The sequence below is a fragment of the Ambystoma mexicanum genome, chromosome 10, assembly GCF_040938575.1.
Source record: "Ambystoma mexicanum isolate Mex_15411 chromosome 10, UKY_AmexF1_1, whole genome shotgun sequence".
Classification (NCBI taxonomy): Eukaryota; Metazoa; Chordata; class Amphibia; order Caudata; family Ambystomatidae; genus Ambystoma; species Ambystoma mexicanum.
This window is the reverse complement of record NC_090932.1, coordinates 1,175,641,658-1,175,666,675: the sequence shown is the minus strand read 5'-3', so window position 1 is coordinate 1,175,666,675 and position 25,018 is coordinate 1,175,641,658. Positions and strand designations below refer to the sequence as shown.

Below are 25,018 nucleotides of genomic sequence, written 5' to 3'. Positions count from 1 at the left end.
ATCAGGGCCCAAAAAACAGATGAACTTAGCAGGGCAAGTGAAGTAAAAAGGCATGACTTGCCTTAAAAATTCTACACAGGTACAACACAGCAAAATGTTCCAAAGATGTCTATTGAGGTTCGATAGATGTCTATGGAGGAAGAGCAGCAACAAGAATCTTTCCTAACACATACAATATGTGATACCTCCTGGGCTATTATTCCTCTCCCCGGTGCTGCTTATTACCCATCCAGTGTTTTTACCCACCAGTGGTTTCATTAACCTCCCTCCACAGTGTCATTAACCTCCCTGCAGTGTATTTTACTGGGTCTGTGCTGTCACCCACCCCTTCATTCTTGCCTGTAAATGTTAGATGCAGGAAACAATACCCGCACCCAAACTATTGGCTTTACCAGTGCATGTTTTGTATTGGACTTGAATGCAGACCCAGAGTCCTGCAAAGGGAATTGAGTAGCTTGAGCCGATAAGAGAGCTCAGTGGATTGAGTGCTCGCTTCTGCAATGAGTAATCTTCAGGTCGCAGGTTCGAATCCCCTCAGCATTTCATCCTTCCGAGATCGATAAATGAGTACCACTTTGGTTTGGTGATATTGTATGTAAATATGTTCTCTGTAAAGCGTTTTGGCAAAAGCGCTTTATAAATAACAAACCATTACCCATCCTTTGATTTGTATTTACATTGTGACTTACAAAGCTTTGCTCTATCCGTAGTGACTGGGGGCTGCAAAGGAAAACCACTGGTTTGTGAAGTTAGCTGTTGCTTGCACTCAATGTCAGCAAGTGCTTTATGCACAGTGGAAGCGGTCATCCATGTGCAGCTTCCACTTTGCGAATCATTACCACCTGCCCTGGACAGAAGGTAATAGTTCACTGCTTTCTGAATATATATGCAGTCACAAATCATTAATACAATTCCTTGGAAATCGCCAGCAAGACACAAATGACTAGTTACCATCCCCTTCCTCTATGAACTAACAGTGGGTCGCATTGTTGATATTCCACTTCCCAATATTAATTTAAAAATGCAGTTTCACTTTCATGCATGCAAATGTGTGTTTGCAAAGGCAGAAACTTTGTATTATTACCAATTATAACGCGTAAATCCCAAGTCGTTGGGAAACCTTCTTCTCCCCACGTTGCACCTACTTGCCGACTACCCATTCCTTGTTTAATAAAAATAACATCACATCACTTAATTTCCTGTCTTTGCCATCTGGCCTCGCCTCCTAAGAAAAGGGACTATTTCTAGGCATCCTTTCACTCTTTTCATAGCAACCATCTTGTTTTGTTTTTGGTAAACAGGTTTGTACTCCAGAAGGTGCCTTTTTATCAAATAAGAAAAATATTGGTACCATGGATTGTTTTGCCAGGGTGCTAAAGGCAATAATCACCTGGGTGGTGGACCGTACCAGCTGGTAACAGTGACTCTGGCCTTCCTCCATGGTCTCCCCGCCTGCTCCTTCTGAAGCCAGAAACCTTGGAGTCATCTTCCACTCCTCTCTCTCTCTCGCTCTTTAGTCCCTCACACTCAGGACATTGCCAATAAGTCCCACTTTGAGCTCTTCCTTCTCAAAGGAATTCTCCCTGTTCTTACTTTCCCCCAGGGGCTCTATTTTACTTGAGCCCTCGTTTTCTCTAGTCTTGACTATTACAATAACCTCCTCCTGAATTTACCTTCTTCCTCTCTGCGACCCCTCCAGCTAATCCAGAATAGGGCAGCAAGACTTATCCTTGGCCTTAAACCCAAGCACTGCATCTTTCCTGCCCTAAAAAGTCTTCATTGGCTCCCGGTTGCTGCACAGATTAAATTTAAATCACTCTGCATCATCCACAAGGCTGTCTGGGCCCGGGGACCAGGGCCCAATCTTCAACTTTATCTTATTAAATACTCTTCCGCTGGACCTCTAAGCTCCTCTGGCACCAACTCTTTGTGTGCAAAGCATTTTGCTAAACCGAGGGCAGGAGGTCGACCTCTTTCCTCAGCTGGTTCCCTCCTATGGAACAGCCTCCCCCTCCCTCTGCACCTTGAGCAGGACTTTCTTAAATTCCGGAAGCTCCTCAAGACTTTCCTCTTTACCTCCTCCTTCCCTTCTTATCTCCTCTGCTAATCTCACAGTTGCTGTGATTCGTGTCCTGGGCCCTTATGCATCCTCTGGGCCCTGGCCTCCTACACCCCATTGCCCCAGCTTCTGTCTACCCTCAGCACTTGCCTTGGAGGCTCGCACTTACACCCAACACGGCTCCAGGCCATGTAGCACTCACCATACCATGCACTTCATCTGTGACTCATCCACGAGCACAGACACTCCAGCACCTACCCCCTCTGCCCTCTTCCTTGCTGCACTTTCACGTTCTGAATACTTACAAGGCATAGTAGGTTCATTCTGTTTTCCTTCTTCCCTCCACTATTTAAAAAAAAACTTGTATTTTAATGTGTTTCACTCAGTATTTATTTGCTGTATAAGCGCCTAACAAGGGAACAATAAATACATAAACAGCTCTGCAGCCCTTAGTGATAGCCCACCCTTTGCTCTGGATTTTGCTTCGGGCTGGCAGGCTATTACCTCCTCGTTCGTCTTGCTCATCACAGTCCTAATCATATGAGGCTCTGTCTTGAGAGAAGGCCATTCCATAATACCATTCTCAATCAAACATGGAGGGCCGACCTCTATAGTCTTTACTCTTACGAAGTCCTGTCCCCTTTCCTCCATACTTTATGGGTGTCCCTCTTAGGGACAGGAGACAGAATTTTTTTCATCCGAAAACATCTTCTTCCCCTATAAATTCAGAGGCGCACAGGGGCACGGCCCTGGGAGCATGCGCTCCCCTGACTCCGCACACAAGCTTTTCCCCGGATACTGGGGCTCATTGCGAGTCTGGTGGTAACCGTGCCGGTACTACTGGCAGGTTGCCGCCAAACCTGTAATGATTTACCGGCGCCTGACTTGCCGGTAACACCGGGGGATTACAACCCTGGCGTTCCCGAAAGTCAGTTGCCAGTAAATTGTAATTCCTCATTCCTATAGGGTCCCATAGGAAGACTCTATGGGAAAGAGGAACACGGAAGCACCAAGCACTGTTAGTAACTGTGCCGGTGCTTCTGTGATGGTCTGCTTACCGTGGCCGCTGTGTCCTGCAGGGTCCGACATGTCAGTCACAGGGGCTCCGGCAAGCAAACCTGTAATGTGCCGGTCTGGAAACAACTGTGCCGGTAAGCTTACCGGCACAGTTGTTTCCGGACTGGCAAGCTCAGAATGAGCCCCATTGTCTTTTTTTGGCTTTTCTTCTAATCTTTAACTTGTACTTGGTCCTCTGGCGCCACACTCCTCCCCGGCGCATGTCGACATCCTTGGGCTTCAGCTGGTGTCCAGCCTGCGAAGGGCTCTTCCCTACGTCCGAGCCCCATGCTCTGTGCCTCCGCCGCCTTCGCTGTACTGCGTGCGACGTGCTTACACCTCAAGTTCTGAAGAACAGATTAGCAAGGTGGAGGGAGCTCTTCAAGAAGTCTCTTCCAGAGGACTTGAAGAAATCTGTCAAGCACAGATCAAGGTCCAAGGCAGGGCCTCTATTTTCCATTGCACCCCGCAAGGGCGATTCCTTCCCTAGGAAACGTCAGAGCGGGAGGAATCGTTCTGGTCCTCACACCAGGACTGGTACCGAGGCTCATCCAGCTACCGACTGCCAGGCCAAGGGGTCGCTAGATCCTTCCAGAGACAGCGTAAGGGACCACAAGTTTCTTTTACCGGGTGTCCACCCGAAGGGCTACGCCCCAGTACCAGACAAATGTGTGAGGGGCGCCTGTATGCAGCACTACCTGTGATTCACCTGAGGGGGCCACTGCCAAGAGTCCAGGAGGAGGCTGGTCCCAGCGAGCCAGGAGCCACGATGCAGGCATGTGCCATGCAGCTTGACAAGATGGCCACCGTGCCAGAAAAGATGGCTGCTCGTCAGACACTGACCCCTTTTGGGTAGCAGGTAGGAGATTGAGTGTCCAGGTGGGACTGGTGTCAACTAGGTATGTGGCCTACAGCTTATCCTTCTTCATCGCAAGGCAGATACCACCTGCAACTGGCAAGGCAGAGTACACACAGGCCAGCCGCTACTCTGTCAATACCACCTGCCACCCCACCAGCCTGCGAGGACAGGTTTTTTGAGAAGTTCCTCATGCTGATGAGGTCCCCTCATTTAAGCTGCATCCTTCGGGATGTTATTGGGGACATGCTACGGCCAGTCCCGCTGCCAGCACCCATCGTCGTTCCTCCTATGGCTCTGGTGCCTCAGGCCCTCGCGCCTCCCCAGCCGCCCACGCCTGGTCCTACAATTCTGACTCCCCTGCCTCCCATGGATCAGGCCGTTCCACAACAGCCTCCTGCTCCGGTCCGCACACCTTAGCCTACGGCTCCCAGGACTCCTCGACCGGATCCAGACCAGTCGGACACCCTAGTGATCACCGATGAGGATGAGGACCCAGACACACCATCGTCAGCCAAGGCCTTCCATGATCGACGTGCAGGTTTGGTGGAATACTTAGGGCTTCCACAACCCGAGTTGAACAACCAGAGGCGGGGTTCCTGGCCGAAGTCCTCACTCTATGCCCCGCGGCTAGAACAGGGATTCTGGGGCAGAAGGACGTTGTCGCTCTGGTCAAGAGGGGATGGCTGAAACCCCACTCAGCGCAGCCCACCAACATGCGCATCGACGCCAAGTACTGGCAGTTGGAGGGGGATACACCCTTGTTGTCATCACACCCTCTACCACACTCCTTGGTGATTGCTGCAGCTTCCATATACTTGAAGCCTCAGTCGTTATTGGACACCTCGTCCTCAGCTCTGCTAGTCAAGGAGAAGATCATGGAGGCGTATGGGAAGAAAGTCTACTCCAACGCCTCTCTGCACCTTCGTCAGTCTAATGCAGATGCCAAGTTAGCAGCCGCTAACCAGAGGCTATGGTGGGAAATAGCCGGCTTCCTTCCGGAACTTCCGGTGCAAAGTCAGGCATGTTTTAAGGTGGGCTGGCAGAAGCGAAGATGGTGGCTCAAGATATCATGGAGTCCACAGTGGCACATATTGACACCTCAAGCAGTGCCATCTGTATTGCCACGGACATGAGAAGGACGGCCTTGCTCCAGCCCACAAAGTTCAACCCGGATGACCAGGAACGCATATTGGACCTTCCATTCGAGGGTAGCAACCTCTTCCATTCCACCACCGATGAGGAATTGGATAAAAAGAAGAACAGTTCCCAGGCTGAGAAGTCATTATCCATCCTCACAAAATCCACGCCCAAGACCTACAGTCAAGCGCACCAACGTTCCGACAAGGGTCGGGCCTTTGGCGGGTTCCGGGCCTTCCAAGAACGGCGGTCTAGACAGCTTGATCGATCTCGAAGCCAAAACTGCTGCAAACAGCACAAAGTGGGGAATAAGGGCTTTTTTCAGTCCCCCGCATTAGCCTCAGAGGGAAAGAAGGCATGGCACTCTCCTCCGGGTCCAAGGGGAAGGGGAAAGGAGGGGCAAGAGGGGGAATCTGAAGGATGCTTATTTACATTTCCGGATTTGGCAGCCCCATCCGTCCTTTCCTCGGTACAGGATCATGGGCTTCCATTTCCAATACAAGGTGCTACCCTTTGGCCTCAATTCAGCCCCAAGGGTCTTTACCAGGCTTATGAATGCAGTAGCAGCCCTTCTCAGGGCCCGAAGTCACCATGTCTACCTATACCTAGACGATTGGCTCGTCAGGGCGAGTTCTCCGGAGGCGGTCCAGCATACCTCCTATGCCCACATGAACACGTTACACAACTTGGGATTCTCCATCAATCTCAAGAAGTCTCAGTTGGAGCCAACGCAGAGTCTAACGTTCCTCTGCCTCATTTGGGATACGAGATCCGAGAGAGTTTTCCCTCGGAGGACAAGATCGCAGCTATCAAGAGGGCCAAGGGTCACTTTCTCAGCAGGGAATTGACCACAGCATGGTGGTACCAGCACCTCCTGGGTATCATGGCGGATTGTCTTTTGGCAGTTCCTTACACAAGACTCAAGATGAGGAAATTACATCTGCCCTTCACAGCCTCATGGAATCAGAAGCGGGGTTCACAGGCGGAGCTCGTCAGCATTCCTCTCCCTACACTAGGACCTAGTCTGGTGGAACACAGACTGCAATCTGAGGATAGGCGGCAGGCCCTTCCGTCAACCAGCACCGTGGGTTACCATCACCACGAATTCATCCCTGCAGGGCTGGGGAGCTAGTCTGGCCAAACACAGCGTCCACAGTTTGGTCCCGGCAGGAACAGGAAGCACATATTAATTGTCTAGAACTGAAGGCCATCTAGCTGGCTCTCAGGGCATTCCTACCGCTCATCAGCGGCATGGTGGTCCTCATTCAGATGGACCACTCCACCAGCATGTATTACCTCAACAAGCAGGGTGTCACCAGGTCCCCTCCCCTATGCACCCTTGTGGTCAGCATCTGGGAATGGGCCCTAGCAAACAACATTCACCTGACGGCGAGCCACCTCCTGGGGGAGTCAAACCTAGAGGCGGACAGGCTCAGCAGCCTGGGGGCGGACAATTACAAAGGGCAGTTGAACGACCAGGTCCTTCAGCAGATTTTCAACAGATGTGGTCATCCTCAGGTGGACCTCTTTGCCACTTGGTTCAACAGGAAGTGCCCTCAGTTTGCATCCTGGCAGGGGCAGGGTCTAGGCTCACTGGGCGATGCGTTACAGATTCAGTAGGACAGCATGAACGCCTATGCCTTCCTTCCCACTCCACTGGTACACAGGGTAATCTGCAAGGTAAGAGAGTCCTGGCCCCTCTGCATCATTCTGATAGTTCCCTGGTGGCCGGCACCTTCCGCTGGGCCCAACGCATCTACTGTCACAGCAGGGGGGCATGATCATACACCCTGCCCGCAGAAGTTAGCCCTTGCAGCATGGTTCCTGAGCAGGTCACACTGAAGCATATGCGCCTCTCACAGGCAAATTTAGACATCATTCAGGGTGCTAGGAGCGAGGCCACTAGGTGCTAGTACTGGTCTGAGTCCAAGGAAGTAGATCCTTCCTGGACGATGTGCTATCTTTCTCTGCACACTCTGGGGTGCAGATAGACACATGCCGCAGCTGTCTGGCGGTCATTGGAGCCTACCGCAATTCGGAAAAGGAGGTTTTCTTGTCTGCCAATTTGGTGGTTAAAAGACATTTGACTGGACTCACTAGGCTCTACCCGCCCATGAAGAAGCCACACCCCGTGTGGGACCTCGATATAGTGTTGGGAGCCTGGGCGCATAAACCTTTGACCCTAGGACATCTGCAGACATCAGGCAGGTCACCATGAAGACAGCCCTTTTGGTGAGTCTCCGCGAGTCCGCGAGATACAAGCTCTAGTGGTTTTGGAGTCATACACTACCTTTCACAGGGACAAAGTGGTCCTCAGAAAGCATCCCGCATTCCTTCCTAAGGTAGTCTCAGCGTCCAACCTAAATGAGGAGATAGTACTCCCTAATTTGTTTGCAGACCCCAAGGACAATGTTCAGAGGGTTCTGCACTGTTTATATGTTAGGAGTGCGCTAAAGTTGTATCTGGACAGGACCAAGAGCTTCCGTAAATCTGAGGCTCTATTAATCACTTTCGGCAGGTCAAGGCCCGGATATCGGGCTTCCAAGGCCTCCTTAGCAAGAAGGATGGTGGCAGCCATTAAGGAAGCCTATGAGGGGCAGCACCAGCCGCTTCCGGCAAACATGCATGCCCATGCTATCAGAGCCAGGGCCACGGCAGTCACCTTCCAGAGACACTTTCCTTAGCAGGGCAACCACTTGGGCCACTCCTCAGCCTTTTGTAACCGTTTCTGGGGACTGAGGAGTGGCACTGGTGGGCGTAGTCAGGGGAGTGCATGCTCCCAGGGCCACGCCCCTGCACATCTCTAGATTTAAAGGGGAAGAAGATTTCTTCTGGTGAAAAAGGTTGTGTCTCCCGTCCCTAGGAGGGACGCCCATATAGTATGGAGGAAAGGGGACTATGGACTAAGAGTAACATATTTCTTCTTGTTTAATAAAATGTATTTCAAAAGGCACCTCCCCACACCATTCTGCATGTTATGATATCATTGCTAACCCGAGCCCCGGGTGGCATGGAACTGAGAACTGTGACGAGGAAGACAAGGACTCGGAGTAATGAAACTACTAGTAGGTCATCGGCCATTATCTTCTCGTCCTTCTTCCTCATTACAGTCCTAATTATATGGGATTTACCAAGCCCCCTAAAAAGGATGACACCAAATGATGCTGCACACTCCTTTATGGAGTGATAAAAACACTTAATTACTAGCAGCCAAAGCCGCTGCCCCAAACTGAATAGAAGCCAGCCCACCAAATTGCATTCTTCTCATGAGGCTGCATCACCCACCCCCCAGGTGGAAAAACCATGAATTGACCCTGAAGAAGGAACACCTGCTTGCTGATATGTGGTATCAATTGCTAGCCTAATCCACTGATTTACATAACTTCACTCCTGGTCTAGCCGTCCTAAAGGTAACCAACAAGGACTGACACTGTTGAAATACCTCTGCAAGGTGAATGTTAATGGACAAAGTCCTCGATAATTCCAAGGGATGTGGCTCTCCATTCTCCTGTGGCAAAGCTGGAAGGACAGTTCATATGAAAAGACATCACCTTGGGTTGAAATAATTGTGGGGGGCGCAGAACCATCCTATCTCTTATAAAGTGGTGGTAAGGTTTTTCCCACAGAAAAGCCCCACTCTCCAACCTGAAGTAATGTCAGGCAGAAAAGTCATTTTGGCCGTATTGAGGCTAAGCAGGACCTTGGAGAGTGGCTTGAAAGTGACGCCCTGGAGGCATTGAAGCATTCGTGGGAGATACCAAGTTGGATCCCCAGGATGAATGGGTGGTCTCCTGCACTCAAACCTCAGCAGAAGCTTTGAACAGGTTTGTCAATGTCAGCCACTTGTACTAAACAAATGGCGGTACCATTCAAGGGGCAGGAGTTCACTACCACAGATTAAAACCCAAAACGTCTGAATCCTAAATCATCCTGGGATCAATGGATCTGGAACTCTAAAACTAGCAAGGATACTAAAAGACAAAACCCAGCATTATAGGTCATACTTGAAGATAATGGCCTAAAGGAGGTTTGACCCCAGCTGTTCCCAAATAAACACAAAGATCAATGGCAAAAACCACCATGTATAGTATCCTTGCTCCTGCTTGTGACCAAGTCTCCACCAAACGATTGGTCCATTTACGATGTAATCAGTAATCCTTCTAGGCAAAGGACTTTAGCTTTGATTCTGTAAAGTGAAAAAGGAGCAAACATAATCCCTCACAGGGAACATTCGGCAAGTAGCTCATTTTACAATGGAAAGGTATGCTCAGAAACCTTATGCATACAGCAGACTCTATTCATCTCTTGCGGAAAAAGAAACAAAACATAGCTGTACAAGTCAAAAAGATCACAATTTTTGGACCATTATCATTATCAGTGATCCCTAAACACGTGAGCCGTGTTATCACAGAAAATTCATTGTATTAATCCGATAAAGTCTCCCAATTGGGGAGGAAGGATAGCTCATGGCAACACATTTGTCTTGGAAGCAAGAAAACAGCATGCAACAAAGGTTTGAATCCTGATCCCGCGCTTGGAAACCACTCACTGGTATTAAGCACATTATAAATGAACAATAAAATAAATAAATTAGCCTTATGCCTTGTAGCGCTGCAACAAATGGCGTCACAACTCTCTCTTAAGGAAAACCACTTTACACTTTTTTTATATTAAATTCAAGAAAAGTAGCAAACAGCTCGGACCACTGTAAGTGATCTTCATTTACCTACATTTACCTAAAACGTTATAATCAGAGTGATTTACATTACTTGTCATACACCTTCTATTGGGAATGGCAGAGTAAAGATTGTCTTTATAATGGTGTTTGTGACCTGAAAAATATGCTAAGAACAAGCACTGACTTGTATTGTGTTTTATATTCAATGCACATGAAACTACTGCCCTGAACTGAGGACTGACGAGGGATACCAGGACTCAGAGTAATGAAGATTACTGGTAAGTAATCGGGCCATTACCAGGCACGACAGCCTGTCCGCAGCATGCTACCGCCTAATGGCATCCAGAAAAATCAGTGGTTGATTTTACTAGACAACTCGAGGAAAGGGTGGTTATATGGTGGACAATTGTTGAAGGCAAATAATAGTGGGAAATCTGTATAGAAGAAATGGTCTCGTCACATGTTTTTACCTTCCCAGCACACCTTTTTCCATGCCACCTTCCTCTTACTTCATTCCATGTTTTTCAGCCCAACACCTAGTGAAGTTCATATGCCTTTCCTAGCACATGTTTCCCCCCACCCCTCCTGTCGGCACCCACCTTTCCTTAATTCATTGCATATAGGAAAAGTGGCATGCATATTGAGCAGAAAGTAACACTGCATGGCTGTGATTTCAGAGAATCCAAGAGCAGGAGCTCCACAGCCGCTCCATGCAGAGGGAGAGGCAAGAGGCCTTAGAAGAGCTCCGTGCTGTGCTGAGAGAAGAGAAACTTGAAGAGGTCGGGAAACTGCGAGAGGAAATGGATCAGGTGAGACCAAGCAACATAAGATGATGGATGGCTGCTCGAGTTTGGGAACATGGGTATAGAATTCACAGATAATCAAAGGGTTTGATGGTCATATTATTAAATGTTTATAATGGGTGGAGGAAGAAAGCAGACCTTTCTGAAACAAAGCTAAAACAATGTGAGACATCATACACTACTTTATATTTATTCCTCTACTACTTTTTCCTCTACTACTTTATTTTTATATTTCAAGAGAAATGCTGTAACTAACTGTGTGTGGTAAAGTCAGTGAGGGAAAATGGAGCAAACAGTAATTCAGAACTAGTAGAGTCCAGTAGGTACATTTAGTACAACACTCCCAGATAAACCTGAAACGAGGCATCTAGTTATTGATAAGTCGGACCCTGCTAAGAATTGGGGCCTAGTTCTCAAATGTCACAAGCTCCACAATATGTACTTTGCAGGATGGTTTATTAATGGATTGCGGACAAGAGTTGCTGAAGCCAACGGTTGAGAGAAGATGTTCCAGAAGATTAATAAAAAGTTAAGTAGAGTTCTTGGAAGGTTCTCTCCCAATCCCTCCACTCTATGGAATGCACAGTGGGGGGGGGGATCTGTGAGCCAGACCACCACTGATCTTAGTCAGGCGAGTTAGAGATAAGGTTAGGACTTCATGCCCATACAACCCTATGCCACGATGGGGGTTAAAATAGCTATGCAAACTCACTGAGCTTACTCCGATTTCTACATCAACCACTTCAGGGGTTCCTGAGCCATCTGGTCCCACTTTCTTTAGTGCTGTCTTTAGTTGAGTGAGGTCTAGGGGATGCAGGTGTAGAGGTTACTTTCGGCTTCGGGATTTGGTCCGGCCAGTCTGCGGTTACAGGCTACAGTGATACGTTTTAGAAGACTGGACAGCTGGACACTCTTGTTATGACTCTTGTCAGGTCTGACCCTGTTAGGGAGAATTATCATTTATGGCTAATTTCCCTTACCTAGTGAGCCCTTCAGCAGCTTTGCTGGATTTCAGGGGTTTATTTTATCCACCTGGTAAGAGTGCAAGCCTTTTTTTCCCATTCTTGCAGTGTATGTTTGTGTGTTGTACTTTTTGTGCTCATGGGCTATGGAGTGTCACCAACTCCCTAGGCATCATCTTTTTACGTGCGTGTCACACAGCACCTTTAGTGCAGTGACACAGGGATGTCTTTTAGGTTTCCCTTGTGAACTCCATTTCTGGGGATGACTACTGTCCCCCAGAAACATGTAAAGTCACCATTGGCTTTACTAATCCTTTTTAAATACAGATCCAGTACCAACCATCTTACAATGGAGTACTGGAGGGGAATATCTTTCCCCTGTCCTTCTGTACCTCAAGGTGCACTTTGTGTCCCCGTTCCCGACTCAACATGGCTGGTGGCAGTGGTAACTATCATTTTTACACGGATTCCTGTGTTACTGTTCTGGCTGTGGTGACAGACGTGAACATAAAACCTGCTACCCCATATCATTTTTATTTTGGGTCCTAGTGTGGTTTTTTGCCATTTCGTGTTGGAAAGGTCTTTCTTGTTGTTTGCTTTTCGTGCCAAACCAGGTTTGGTTTCCTTGTTCTCCGTCCTTTGGCGGTCTTCTGCGAAGAAGCCCTCCTTTGGCGTCTGGATGTCCAGGTGGGCTGAATGTGAGAGAGGGGTTTAGTCACCCCCTGCACAGGGTCTCCTTGGAGACCCAAGTCGCACTTTGTGTCGATTGGCTGAGGTGGTTGTCCAGGCTGGACAACCCCCCTGCTGTGTGATTGACAGCCAGGCTGTGTGAATGGGGGAGTTTGGCATAAAAAGCAGGACTCTTGGGCTGGAAGTCAGAGTTGCCACTGGAACTACAAGAACCAAAGAGAAGTGGAGAAGAAGACGGCTTCTACAACTCCTGGAACCCGGTGAAGCCCTGCTGCAGTCCTGAGCTATCTACCCTTCAACGACAGAGAAGATCCAGGCCGGAGTCTTCTTCCCTTGAGCCTGGTGGGATCAACCAGCTCACCTTCTACAGCCAGAGAATCCTCTTCTGGGTCGAAATCACTGCACTGAGCTGTAGTGGTCCGGATAGCCATCAGAAGAGCCCTCTCCTGCTTTTAAGGAGCGCACCTTCTATTCATTGTTGCTTTGCTGCTGCTGGCCTCATCCCAGGGTAGTGCAGATCGCTCCAGATGTCCTCCTTCTTGTCCCCACAACTGAAGCTTCAGGAACCGAATCTGCAGGAACTACCAGGAACAACTGCTGTAGCACCAGCTTTCTTCATCCGAATAAGATACTGTGTCCATTTGGTTGTTCTCTCCGTCCGACCTTGAGGAAATGGGGTGAACCCTTTTCCTTTCCGAAGGCTTGTCCTTTCTTCCTTCCCTCTTATAACTTTTGCTTCCCTTTGACAATATCCAGTACTCCTGGCAACGTTAATCTCGACCTGTTCTCACCGTGTTATCCTCGACAACAGAGCCCCTGTTCCATTTGACACTGGCGCAGGCCTATTGACTTTTATCTGCCTCTTAGAACACGTCCTCTGATTCTATTGTCTTGACAAAAGTATTGCCTATTATTTTTATCCCCTATTCCCTTCTTTTAATTGTATGTGCTAAGTGTGTTTGACACCGGTTACACTTCTTCCTGCGGGTACGCTTTTCTTTTGTAAGACTGAACTGTCATTACTGTCAAAAAGTGATCGCGTATTAACCCACGGTAACGTCTTTGTTTCGCAACACCGGTCTGTCAAATTCTAATGTCCTTACCTTGAATTGACCTGAACAAAAGGAATTGGTTGTGTGCAGTATATTTAGAGTGTGGTTTTGTCTAATAGAAGTGAAGTGTTTAGTGAACAGATGGTTTAAAAATAAATGTACTTATATTTTTTAACCAGAAACCTTGAGTCAGTGTTTGCTTGAGTCACAGTAATTGTAGTCCTTTGTGTAATCCCTACTACTGCTCATTTGCTCTTGAGATAAGTCTAGCTGCTCAGCCATCCCTACCACTTTACTGTGTAGTACAGGCTTGTACCAAAGGTGAAATTGTACTATCACTTGTAGTCTTAATTGTCCGTAGTGTTCCCTAAGGGTACTGCAGATGATTCTGCCTAACAGACCCTGCTAGGCTCAGCGGCTCTGGTAGGCAGATTCTTCAAAGAAGCGCTGGCACCGTTAGCATCAGTGCCAGCGATTCAGTCTCCCCACTCCCCCACCAACCTTGTAATGACGCCCTTAGTTTTCAATTAACATGGCTCAGAGAGTTTTACTCTTACGCGAGTGTTGCTAAAAAGTTCACTCATACGCAAGTGTGACTTTTCTTACTTCCCGTAGTCTGACAATCAACTGTCGGTTTAATACTGCTTTCATTCACACATGAGTGATTCTGCTTGGCTACAGTTGTCTTCCTTTGTTTGTGCAAGTGATCAGAATGCTCATTAGCACTCACCGGTTTCTGTCTTGCTCCCTTCGCGTGCTGTAGAACTTTAACGGCTTCTGGCTTCATTTGAACACATACACTTCCATGATGAAGGTGTCTTCGTTCCTGCCAGGCCGTCACAGAGCTTGTCACGCTCCTGGGACCCTCGGCTGCACACCAACTCTGTCACGGTCCGCAGCACATTTTCTGCTGTGCAATCTCTGGAATCAGGTTCACATGGGAAAAAGCAGTCTTCCTTCATGCGTTCTGCTGCACAGCCTCTGCACTTCAGATTTAGGGGGAACAGGACCCTCTCAGGATAGGCAGCTGAAATCTCCTTGGTTAAAGTCCTGGCATGCCTTCTTTCCACCAACTTGCTCTCCTTCTACTGCTGCGACTACTCCACCTCTATCTCCATCTAATGGCCTGCACCTGAGGGGGCCTTTTAAGCCTCTCTGCTTCCCTCCGGTGAGGGCCATTATGCTTAACAAGCTGACTACTCTGGCAACATTGCTCTTGTGCCCTCTTCCTCGTCCCAGTACTCTGGGGATTATGGGACTTGTAGTCTCAACCAACAGAATTAGGCTTTCATGTTGGCTTTTTATTGTAAATGCAGATTTACTTTTCTTAAATGCATTTAAGGAAGAGTTACAAGAGTTTACTTGAAAAAGAGAAGGCTGTTCATTTAAGCCATTATGTAAAGGTTTCCTTCCACTGTACATCTAGGAGTAAGGGGGATTTAGAGGTCTCAAACGGTTTTTCCTTTCTTATGATGTTTAGAAATTTCACACCAGATTTACCCACATCAAAAGGCTTACTGAGTGGTTCAGATACATCATAACGACAATAAGCCATTATATGTCTTGGTACCTGAAAAAGGTTCTTCCCTTTTGAAGACAAATACTGTGTCTCAGCCCACAGGACTAGCTCACCGCCCTGGGCCTTGTCTCCTCCTCCCACAGTACACAACCCCCAAGGTCAGGATCAGGAAGCATCTGCCTTTCCCTGGCCACCTGGGAGGAAAACATAGAAAGGGGTTTACTGAGGTATCCTCAAGATTCATCACAGTACACACACTGCCTGACAGGAGATGAGCCCTCTCCTGTCAGTCACACTTTTCGTATTGCGGAGATCTGCAACTTGAACACACTGACTGGTCAGGGATCCACAATGAGTCTGCACAGTGAAGCACAAAATAATTCAATTTAGACAGGCAAGTACAAAAGTACTATTTCGAAGGGATTTTGTCCTCCGACGTATTCCTTATCTTAGATATCTCCTTCCAGCTCTGCTGGCCTCGGAAATTTTTTCTCTAGAGGGCGCCTGCGCGTCGACGTCCACCAAGTCGATGTCCCTCGACAGCCGCCGTGTCGACGTCATCCTGCCTATAAAGGCCGCGCGCAGCGTCCGTTGCTCAGTTCCGTTTTTACGCGCTTACTCAGTGCCTCGGAATACCGTTGCTCAGTTTTGTCAATTTAATCCTATTTACCTCGAGATATTCGATCCGTACTCGATGGCTTCCTCGTCGGAACCGACAACTCCTCGGTCTGGCTTCAAAAAATGCTGAGATTGTGGGAAAAAGATGTCGCTGACTGACCCTCACAGAGTTTGTCTGTGGTGTTTGGGAGCTGAACACCATTGTTCGGAGTGCGAGGACTGTATGTCCATGACAGCTAAGGCCCTGAAGGAGCGTAGGGGGAAGCTGGAGAAAGGTAAGACTTTAAAAGCTTCTTCTTCTTCTTCGACGAAGTTGAGACATTCGTCTCCTCGTCACCATTCACGTTCCAGGTCTCAGAGTGGGTCCCATCACTCCTCGAGATCGAAGCACTCGAAGAGGAGATGTCGAAGATTCCCTTCTCTGTCCTCCTCTTCCTCTGTTTCTCCAAAGAGAATCCCTTGCCCCACGAAACCTAGTTCCCGGGTTGAATGGGAGGAATTCCGCAAAAATATGATGAGCGTCTTCGAGAAAGCGGCCTCGACCCCCTCGAAGACTGCCGAGAGCGATGCTCTGGTCGAAAGACCCGAAGGTCAAAAACGCCGCGAGTCACAGTACCCGGCGAAGGAAGCTTCTCGAGCGCGTCTCGAACCCTCGAGTAAAGCTATGACCTCAAAACCACCTTCGAAGGTTCCGTCGACGCCATCGACGAAGGTTCCGTCGATGCCGAGGTCGGTGTCTTCGACGCCGTTGTCGAAGGGACCTTCGACACACAGGTCTGTCGACTCGACGCCATCTTCGACACCGGCGTCGACGCCAAGGAAAGTCACGGTTACGACGCACCCAGTGGCTATCCCCAGGTCCTCGATGACGATGGCGTCGAGATTGTCGACTTCCTCGAGCAGAATCCCAATTCTGTCGAGGTCCTCGAGGCCTCCGCCTTTGTTTTCAACGCCACGCCTGAAGCCTTCGGCGTCAACGACATCGACGTTTTCGAGGCCGATTATGACAAGTTTGGCACCCTCTGCCTTGGAGATGGGGTTTACACCCTATGTGAGTTCAGAACAATTGAGAACTATGTCCTCAATTATGGAAGAGGGTGAACTATCTGAACAGGAAGACACATTTGAGTTGCAGGGACCTGCAACCCCAGTTAGAGGAGTTATCCTCAGAAGAACGCAGGTTAAAGGATCTTCATGATTCCTTACATGAGGCAAGTGGGTTAGACACTTCACCTGAGTTTGCTAGACCAGACCCGGGGGAGCATGCTGAAACCCCCTATAGAGCCTTAATGGCCAGGATCACAGAATTTATGGGGTGGTGTACACCTTCACAGGCTTTCCAACCAGATGACCTCACGGATATTCTTGACAAAGGTCCACAGGAGGATCCTGTAGTGCCCTTTCATAAAGCTCTTCAGAGGAAGATTATGACGAACTGGGAAACCCCAGATGTCGTCCCGGCAGTAAATAAAAAACTGTCTACAAAATACAGGATATCTTCTGCAGACCCGGAGTTTTTGTCAAAACACCCATCCCCAGAAAGTCTGGTGGTACAGGCAGCATCTTCTACTGACGTCAAGACTGCTTACCCTACCGTCCCACAGGACAGGGACGATAAGAAATATGATGCTATGGCAAAGAAAGTTTTTTCGGCATGTAGCATGGCGTTAAAATCTGTTAATGCTACTTGCACCCTTGCTAGATTCAGCCATACACTTTGGGAGTGTGCTTCTACAGCGGCTGACTGCATCCCGGAGGGAAAAGAAAGGGAGGCGTTTCTAAATATCATACAGGACGGTAAAGACGCTATGTGCGAATCCCTCCAGACGGGCATTGATTCGGCTGACAGTATCAGCAGAGCAATGGCGGCAAGTACAACAACCAGGAGATTCGCTTGGTTGAGAAAGTCTGGTTTTGCCCTAGATGTGCAAGCCAGGCTCTTGAACATGCCATTCGATGGCTCTTCTTTGTTCGGGAAAAAGGCGGATAACAGTTTAGAGAAACTGCAAACATCAAAAGAAGCAGCAAAATCCCTAGGCGCTGCAATCCGTCAGACACCTTTTCGTCCCACAGGAACCTCTGCGAGAGGCAAGTCCTTTCGCTTCTACTCCGCATTCAGAAGAGGTAGAGGATGACCGACTCAAAGGGGACAAAGAAGAACTACCCGAGGTGGACGGGGTAGATATTCAAAAGCCGCAGCAACAGCAGGTGCCTCTTTACCATCGGCATCTGCATCAGCCGCCCCAAAACCACTCTGAGGACTTCCCTCACAGGACACCTGTAGGAGGCAGGTTAACTCAACATCTGGCGGAATGGCAGGCTATCACGTCAGATGCTTGGGCATTGGAAACAGTTGCCCAAGGTTACTGCCTGCCTCTCCTACGCATACCTCAGAGTCATCCACCGGGGATCAGCTCTCAGAAAGCTCCAGATCCACTCCTCTTGCAGGAAATTTTGGACCTGCTAGAGAAAGGTGCCATAGAACCGGTACCTGTAGCGGAGAGGAACAAGGGCTGGTACTCCCCTTACTTTCTCATTCCAAAGAAAGACGGAGGACTGAGACCCATCTTGGACTTGCGAGAATTGAACAAATTCCTCAGGAAAGACAAATTCAAGATGGTAACTCTTTCTCAGATCCTTCAGGCCCTTCAGTTCCAGGACTGGTTGGTATCTCTGGACCTTCAGGACGCTTATTTCCATGTGCCTATCCATCTCAAACACAGGAAATACCTGAGGTTCGCAATTGGCAACTCTCATTATCAATTTCGAGTGCTGCCTTTTGGGCTGACGTCCGCCCCGAGGGTCTTCACCAAGTTAATGTCGGTAGTGGCGGCAAGTCTAAGGAGGGAAGGGATTCACGTCTACCCCTACCTGGACGATTGGTTGATCAGGGCTGTATCTTCGGAACAAGCTCAGATCCAGCTAAATCACGTTTGCCACTCCCTTCACAGACTGGGCTTCTCCCTCAATTTAAAGAAGTCACAAATGATACCATCGCAGAGACTCCAGTTCATCGGAGCGATCCTGGACACTTCCCTGGGAAAAGCCTCGCCACCAGAGGTGAGGGCTCAAGATATTCTACAGATGGTTACCAAGTTCCAAGATGCCCAACGTCTCCCAGCCTTCAACCTTTTGAGGTTGCTAGGCCTCATGGCATCCTGCATTTTCCTAGTGCCAGAGGCTCGCCTGAGAATGAGATCCCTCCAGTGGGCACTGAGGATTCAGTGGTCACAATTCTCAGGAAGAATGACAGATCTTCTTCAGGTTCCCGACAGGGTGGCTCGAGACCTTCAGTGGTGGGCCTGTCAGGAGAACATTCTGAAAGGAGAACAGTTTTGGCAACCCTGGCCGGAGATAACAGTAGTCACGGATGCCTCACTCACTGGGTGGGGAGCCCACGCCAACGACTTGACCATCAGCGGTCGTTGGTCTCCATCGGAGTCCAGACTACATATCAACCTGTTAGAGCTGAGGGCCATCAGACTTGCGCTGAAGGCGTTCCTGCCAGTTGTACAAGGGAAAAATGTCCTGATAATGACGGACAACACAGTGGCCATGCATTACCTCAACAAAAGAGGAGGCGTAGGATCACTACCCCTGTGCAGAGAGGCGATGCAGCTCTGGTTTTGGGCAATCCAAGAAGGAATCTCTCCATCGGCAGTTCACCTAGCCGGAGAGAAGAACTTGACAGCGGACGCTCTGAGCAGGCAGAGCACAGTCTCCCACGAGTGGGAACTAGCTCAGGAAGTCCTTCAAGAGAACTTCGCCCTTTGGGGAACCCCTCAGGTGGATGTGTTCGCCACCAGTGTCAACAGGAGTGCGATCTGTTCTGCTCAAGGGAATTTCCCCCGAGAGGAGCTCTGGGAGACGCGTTCATAGTGGACTGGGAGTTTCCGCTTCTGTACGCATTCCCACCGGTCCCTGTCATTCCTCAGATGATCAGGAGGTTGAGAAGATTCCGGAAAACCATGATCCTAATTGCCCTGGATTGGGCCAGGAGAACATGGTACCCGGACCTTCTAGACTTGTCCATCTGCCCTCCAATTCGACTTCCACTCAGAGAGAACCTACTCTCACAGAAGGGAGGTCAGGTTCTCCATCCAGACATCAAAACCCTCAACCTTCACGCTTGGCTTCTGAAAGGCTGATGTACAAGGATTGGGACCTCCCTGATGATGTTATGGAGGTGTTGCTTTCGGCAAGGAGGCTAGCAACAAAGTCTTTATACCGCTGCCGTTGGAACAGATTTTGCAGCTGGTGTAGAGAAAAGAATATCGACCCCTTTTCATGTGGTACACCAATGGTTTTGTCCTTCCTACTCTATTTGGCGAATTCAGGCCTTCAAGTTGGCACCATTAAGGGCTATCTCGCAGCGCTATCCATCTTTAAGCGCACTGCGGAAGAACCATCCTATTTCAAGTTACCCTTGGTAATACAGTTTCTAAAGGGGTTAACCAACGTTTATCCCCCAAGACCATTCCAGGTTCCCCTATGGGATTTAAACTTAGTCCTAACTTTCCTGATGGGCACACCTTTCGAACCACTCCATTCTTGTTCGTTAAGATTTCTTACCCTTAAAACTGTTTTATTAATAGCACTTACATCTGCTAGAAGGGTGAGCGAGTTACAAGCTCTTTCTTGTAAACCCCCTCATTCCATCTTTCACAAAGACAAAGTTGTCCTGCAAGTGAAGCCTAATTTCCTCCCAAAGGTGGTTTCTGAATTCCATATCACTCAGAAGATTACCCTGCCATCTTTTTATCCTCCTCCTCATCCGGGGAAAGAGGAAGCGAGGTTACACAGGCTGGACCCTAGAAGGGCTTTAAGATTTTACATCAGTAGACTGACCAGGATAAGACAGGCAGACCAGCTGTTTGTAGGCTACACAGGTCACAAGCTGGGGTTACCAATAACTAAGCAGACCATTTCCAGATGGATCATTCTAGCCATTTTGGAATGTTATAAACTGGCAGGAAAAGAGCCCCCTCAAAACCTTAGGGCTCATTCGACCAGAGGTATTGCAGCTTAATCGGCCGTCAAAAGAGGAGTGCCGGTTAAAGACATTTGTGCGGCCGCCACATGGTCTTCCGTCCATACCTTTACACAATTTTACAACTTGGATTCCTCCTCCAGTCAAGAGACTAGGTTTGGAAGGGCTGTATTGCACTCTATTCATCAATAGAAGGCAGCGTGAAGTCAGTACTCCCATCTCCAATAATAGAATACTGCTATGGGAGCCTATCTAAGATAAGGAATACGTCGGAGGACACAATCCCTTCGAAGAACAAGTTACTTCTTACCTTGTAACGTCCTTTCGATGGGATGTTCCTCCGACGTATTCCTTATCGACCCTCCCATCCATCCCCGCAGTTCTACTTCCCTTGTTGTTGCAGCTTACGCTCCTTCAGGGTGATTAGTCTAGTCCAGACAGAAATACTGTGGGCTACAAAACGGAACTGAGCAACGGACGCTGCGCGCGGCCTTTATAGGCAGGATGACGTCGACGTCGATACAGCGGCTGTCGAGGGACATCGACTCGGCGGACGTCGACGCGCAGCGCCCTCTAGAGAAAAATTTTCCGAGGCCAGCAGAGCTGGAAGGAGATATCTAAGATAAGGAATACGTCGGAGGAACATCCCATCGAAAGAACGTTACAAGGTAAGAAGTAACTTGTTCATTTATTCTCGGCCCAAAACGCACACTAGAAAATGAAACAAGCTGGTGATATCATAGAGCACTCACTAATAATGATAATGATGTGTTATTTATATAGCGCCTTAATCCAAAACGCTTTACAGAGCACATATTTACATACAATATCACCCTACCGAAATTGGTACTCATTTATCGACCTCGGAAGGATGAAAGGCTGAGTTGGCCTTGCCGGGATTCGTACCTGTGACCTGCAGATCACGTTCAGATCGCAGCAGCAAGCGCTCAACCCACTGAGCTATTTTAACGGCTAATAAACATATATACAGTCACCATAGGTTCTTGTAAATGCATTGAATAACTTCATCAACAAAAGAATGTCGGTGGTGCAATAAGATGGACCAAGTCACAAGAAATATGCCCAAACTTCAGAATTCCAATCTCTATGAAGAGTATCAAAAATGTGTAAATGTATTACTTTGATGAATGCAATGTACTTATCATTTTTTCGCCTCGTTATTGAATTGTAACACATATGCGTGTATGCGAAGTGTGCAGAACACATCCTTGTTTACTTACATGCTAAAAATTAATCAAACACTACATGATGTTATATGTAATTTATTAATTTATCTATTAAATGTATATAAACTGTTGACATTGTATTAGGCATTTTCTTGCCAGACAGTGTGCCCTGATTTTGCCCCACTAATACTGAGGGACCCTCGATATCCATGTTTCTGGAAGGTTTATTCTAACGAGAACAGGGGGGGTAAAATGCTTTGCGTTTACTAACCCCCCTGACTCCCATTTTTCGAGAGGCCTAGGTGGGTCGACTGTGGGGTCGCTGGAGGTAGGTTTTCCCACCAGTAGTTCCAGTGAGAGGGGCCCAGGAGCTGCGGGTGCAAGGATTCTTACGGTCGGGTCCAGGAACTGAGTGCAACCCTTCGGGATGGAGATATGCAGGAAGCACTGATGCAGTCCTCTTCAGGACACTTCACAAGACAGGGTAAAGTGAGTTCCAATGATCATCACCGCTCACAATCAATGGCATGCGTCCTTCCAGAGCAGGATCCCTTGAATCTGGGAGGCTGTAATTTGTCAGGAAGGCAACTTACACCACAAGCTGGCGACTCTGAAGTTCCGGAGGCGAATGCAGAACAGTGAAAGTTCTAGTGTGGTTGCCCACTGCAGAGCTGGTCAGTCCCCTAGGTGGTCCAGGGATATTTCCGAAAGCTCAGGATGGTTAGATCCTCAGGTACACATTGCAACTTGTTGGTCCCACCAGTCCAGGGGTTGAAGCACCGCTCAGGGCCTTCGCAGATCAGGTAGCCCAACAGGGCTTTACCAGACCAGATGCAGGAAGGGATGCTGGGCCTCTTTGGGCCTCTTCTTGGGAACTTCAGTTGGCTGTTCTTCTACACAGGATACTTGGCTACAACGATGATCTAAAGAAAGGGCTGCTGGAGTCCTCTTCTTAGCCAAGTCCAAGCCCACCAAGGGTAAGAATCTGCACCAGTCAAACAGCCAGCAGTGGTCCATTGAGGGACCACTATGGGTTTCACTCATGTCCCATACCCATACTCTCAGGTGCCATGGATGTCGAGTGGGACCAGACAGTCCCTCCCCCTTCCTAGGCCACACATACAAAGGCATCCATGGCCTGTGAAAGCAGCAGCTTTCCCTGGCAGGTGCATGACCTTATGTGGGATTTACTGACCTGCAAGGCAGGAAGAAGGCCAAAGAACAATATGGCCAAAGAACAAGCTAAAATCTCATGGTGTGGCCATATTAGGGCACTAGTTACGTTTAGTAGCCGTATGCGGTAAACGTGAATATGCACATTATAAATAACACAGAAATAACACTAAAATTGTAAAAATATAATTGCTGCCACCAGCCTGTCTTTAGGCACATTTAAAAGTTACCAAAAATCAGAAGTGTAAAAAACAAGGGTGATTCAAAAGTATGCCCATTGCACTGCATTGTAAGATGCTGTGTGCAATGTGAAAACGTTACCAAAAAAGACAAAAGGGAAACATAGTTTCCTAGTACTGATAGTCTGGAGGACTGATCAGTTTCCCCATAATAAAAATAAGCAAAAGGCCAGGGGAGGGAGTGGAGGGTGAGGGCTTCACTTCCCTGCAAAAAGTAAGGACAGGTTCAAGAACACAAGCAAAAGGTTTGGGGTACATTGAACTATGGAGGGAAAGTTGCCAAAAGAGAAATATTTCCCCAAATCATGCATTAAGGGTTAACCAAAAATGATAAGTGTAGTGTTATTACTGGCTAGGCTGCCTACATTGAATATAGGCCAGTCAATCCATGTAATTAAATGTATCTTTGCTTTACCCTTGGTGCACAGTTACTATTGTAAGGAAGGCATGGTATCAAACAGTGAAGATGGACACAAGTGATCACAGTTCAAGGGTGTTTATTGAACTTCAATGGTTTGGTTGAATACCTATCTAAACATAAATATAAAGATGGCAGCAAGCTACGACCATCAAATAAAAATAACGCAGTCCTAGTCAAGACTGTCAAAATAAAAGGGCCTATACTAATAAACCTATTGACAATCCTTACTTCTAAATACAAAATGGTGTGAGATAATGGTGTATGCAAAAAGAAAAGTGTTCAAGAAATAATATGTCAAGATAGTTGTGCAGTTGGCTTCCCTTCCTCACGTTTACAGCATGGGGCAAGTGTTTGAGCTTCACACACACACACTCTGGATACAATGCATAGGGCCTGTCGTAACAAATAAGCACCAAAGTTCCTTTCTTCTTAGGGCTTTTACATGTACAAGTTCTTGTTCTCAATATTCATCATGGACCTCTCTCCTTCTGGCTTGGACCCCTTTTTGCCACAATGTTCACAACTGGTCTCCCTTGTTCGGGCTCGGACCATAGATCTCCCTCGTTCGGGCTCAGATCCTTTTAGCACAGTATTCACATTCGGTCTCCCTCATTCGGGCTCGAATGATGCAATCTCACTTTCTACGTTTTCCTCTTGATATCAAAAAACAAAGACTTTCGAATGTGCAATGATTTTTTGCTTAACCTTCTCAGGACCACTTCGATTCACTTTACTCAGTGGTCTTACTTACCTTTCTGCCACCTCTTGGATGGATATCTTTAAAGAGACCTTTGATTGAGCACCCACGTGGCGCCGGACCACTCTGTCACTGGTATTGTATCTTTCATACTCAAAGTTCAAACCTTCATCAGCAAATTAGCTTTAATTGTGTCTTTCATCACACATGCTTAACAATGTTATTTCCTGCGCTCGTTATACAATGTTGCCACTTGCAACCTTGACTTCATCACAGACCGGTCTTGCATCGGCCTCCCCAACTCAACGGCTGTGTTGATCTTTCTGGCGCTACTTTCTTCTTGGGGCCACCGACGATACCACAGTGGCTGCTGCTCCTCCCCGACTTGGTCAGCTAGGCAGGACGGCCTCGGGTATCTCCGACACAGAATGCAGGATTCTTTAGCCTGGTTTCCTGGCCTTATCCTTTCTGATCTATAACAGGTTTTGAAATTAGCAGTTTCCTGTCCGAAAGGTCAAGGGTATTTCCCTCATTGCAAACCCTTCTTGGTTTGCCGTCTTTCTCCTCTCGTTCAGCTGCCTTCTGGAAACTGCTGCTCCATCGTGTGCTTTGCCTCGCCCAGAATGTGCTCCCTTGCTCTGCCTTTTATCCGTGTGGTGAGGTTTAATGGATGTCGGGTATGTGTGATTGTCAGTAATTGCCTGACTTTGACTGACCATAATAGCAGGATATGTCCGGTACACAGCTCATGTGCGAGTCTATTTTCTCCTTGAGCGGGCTGTCCTTGTTGAAGTGTTTGTGAAGGGAAACGGGGGCAGGGAGTTATGTTCCCACGTATCCTACCTGGTAGGATGGGGTAAAGGTGTTACAGGAGGAGG

At 48.1% G+C, this 25,018-nt stretch overlaps 1 protein-coding gene across 1 annotated transcript in view; it reads left to right on the top strand.

Annotated features, from left to right (window-relative positions):
• Nucleotides 1–25,018, top strand: part of LOC138492142 (trichohyalin-like) — a 782,601-nt gene that overhangs the window by 538,139 nt on the left and 219,444 nt on the right. Inside the window, exon 20 of the mRNA XM_069619133.1 lies at nucleotides 10,467–10,598. Coding sequence (XP_069475234.1) covers nucleotides 10,467–10,598 — 132 coding nt within the window. The remainder of the gene's footprint in view (nucleotides 1–10,466; nucleotides 10,599–25,018) is intronic.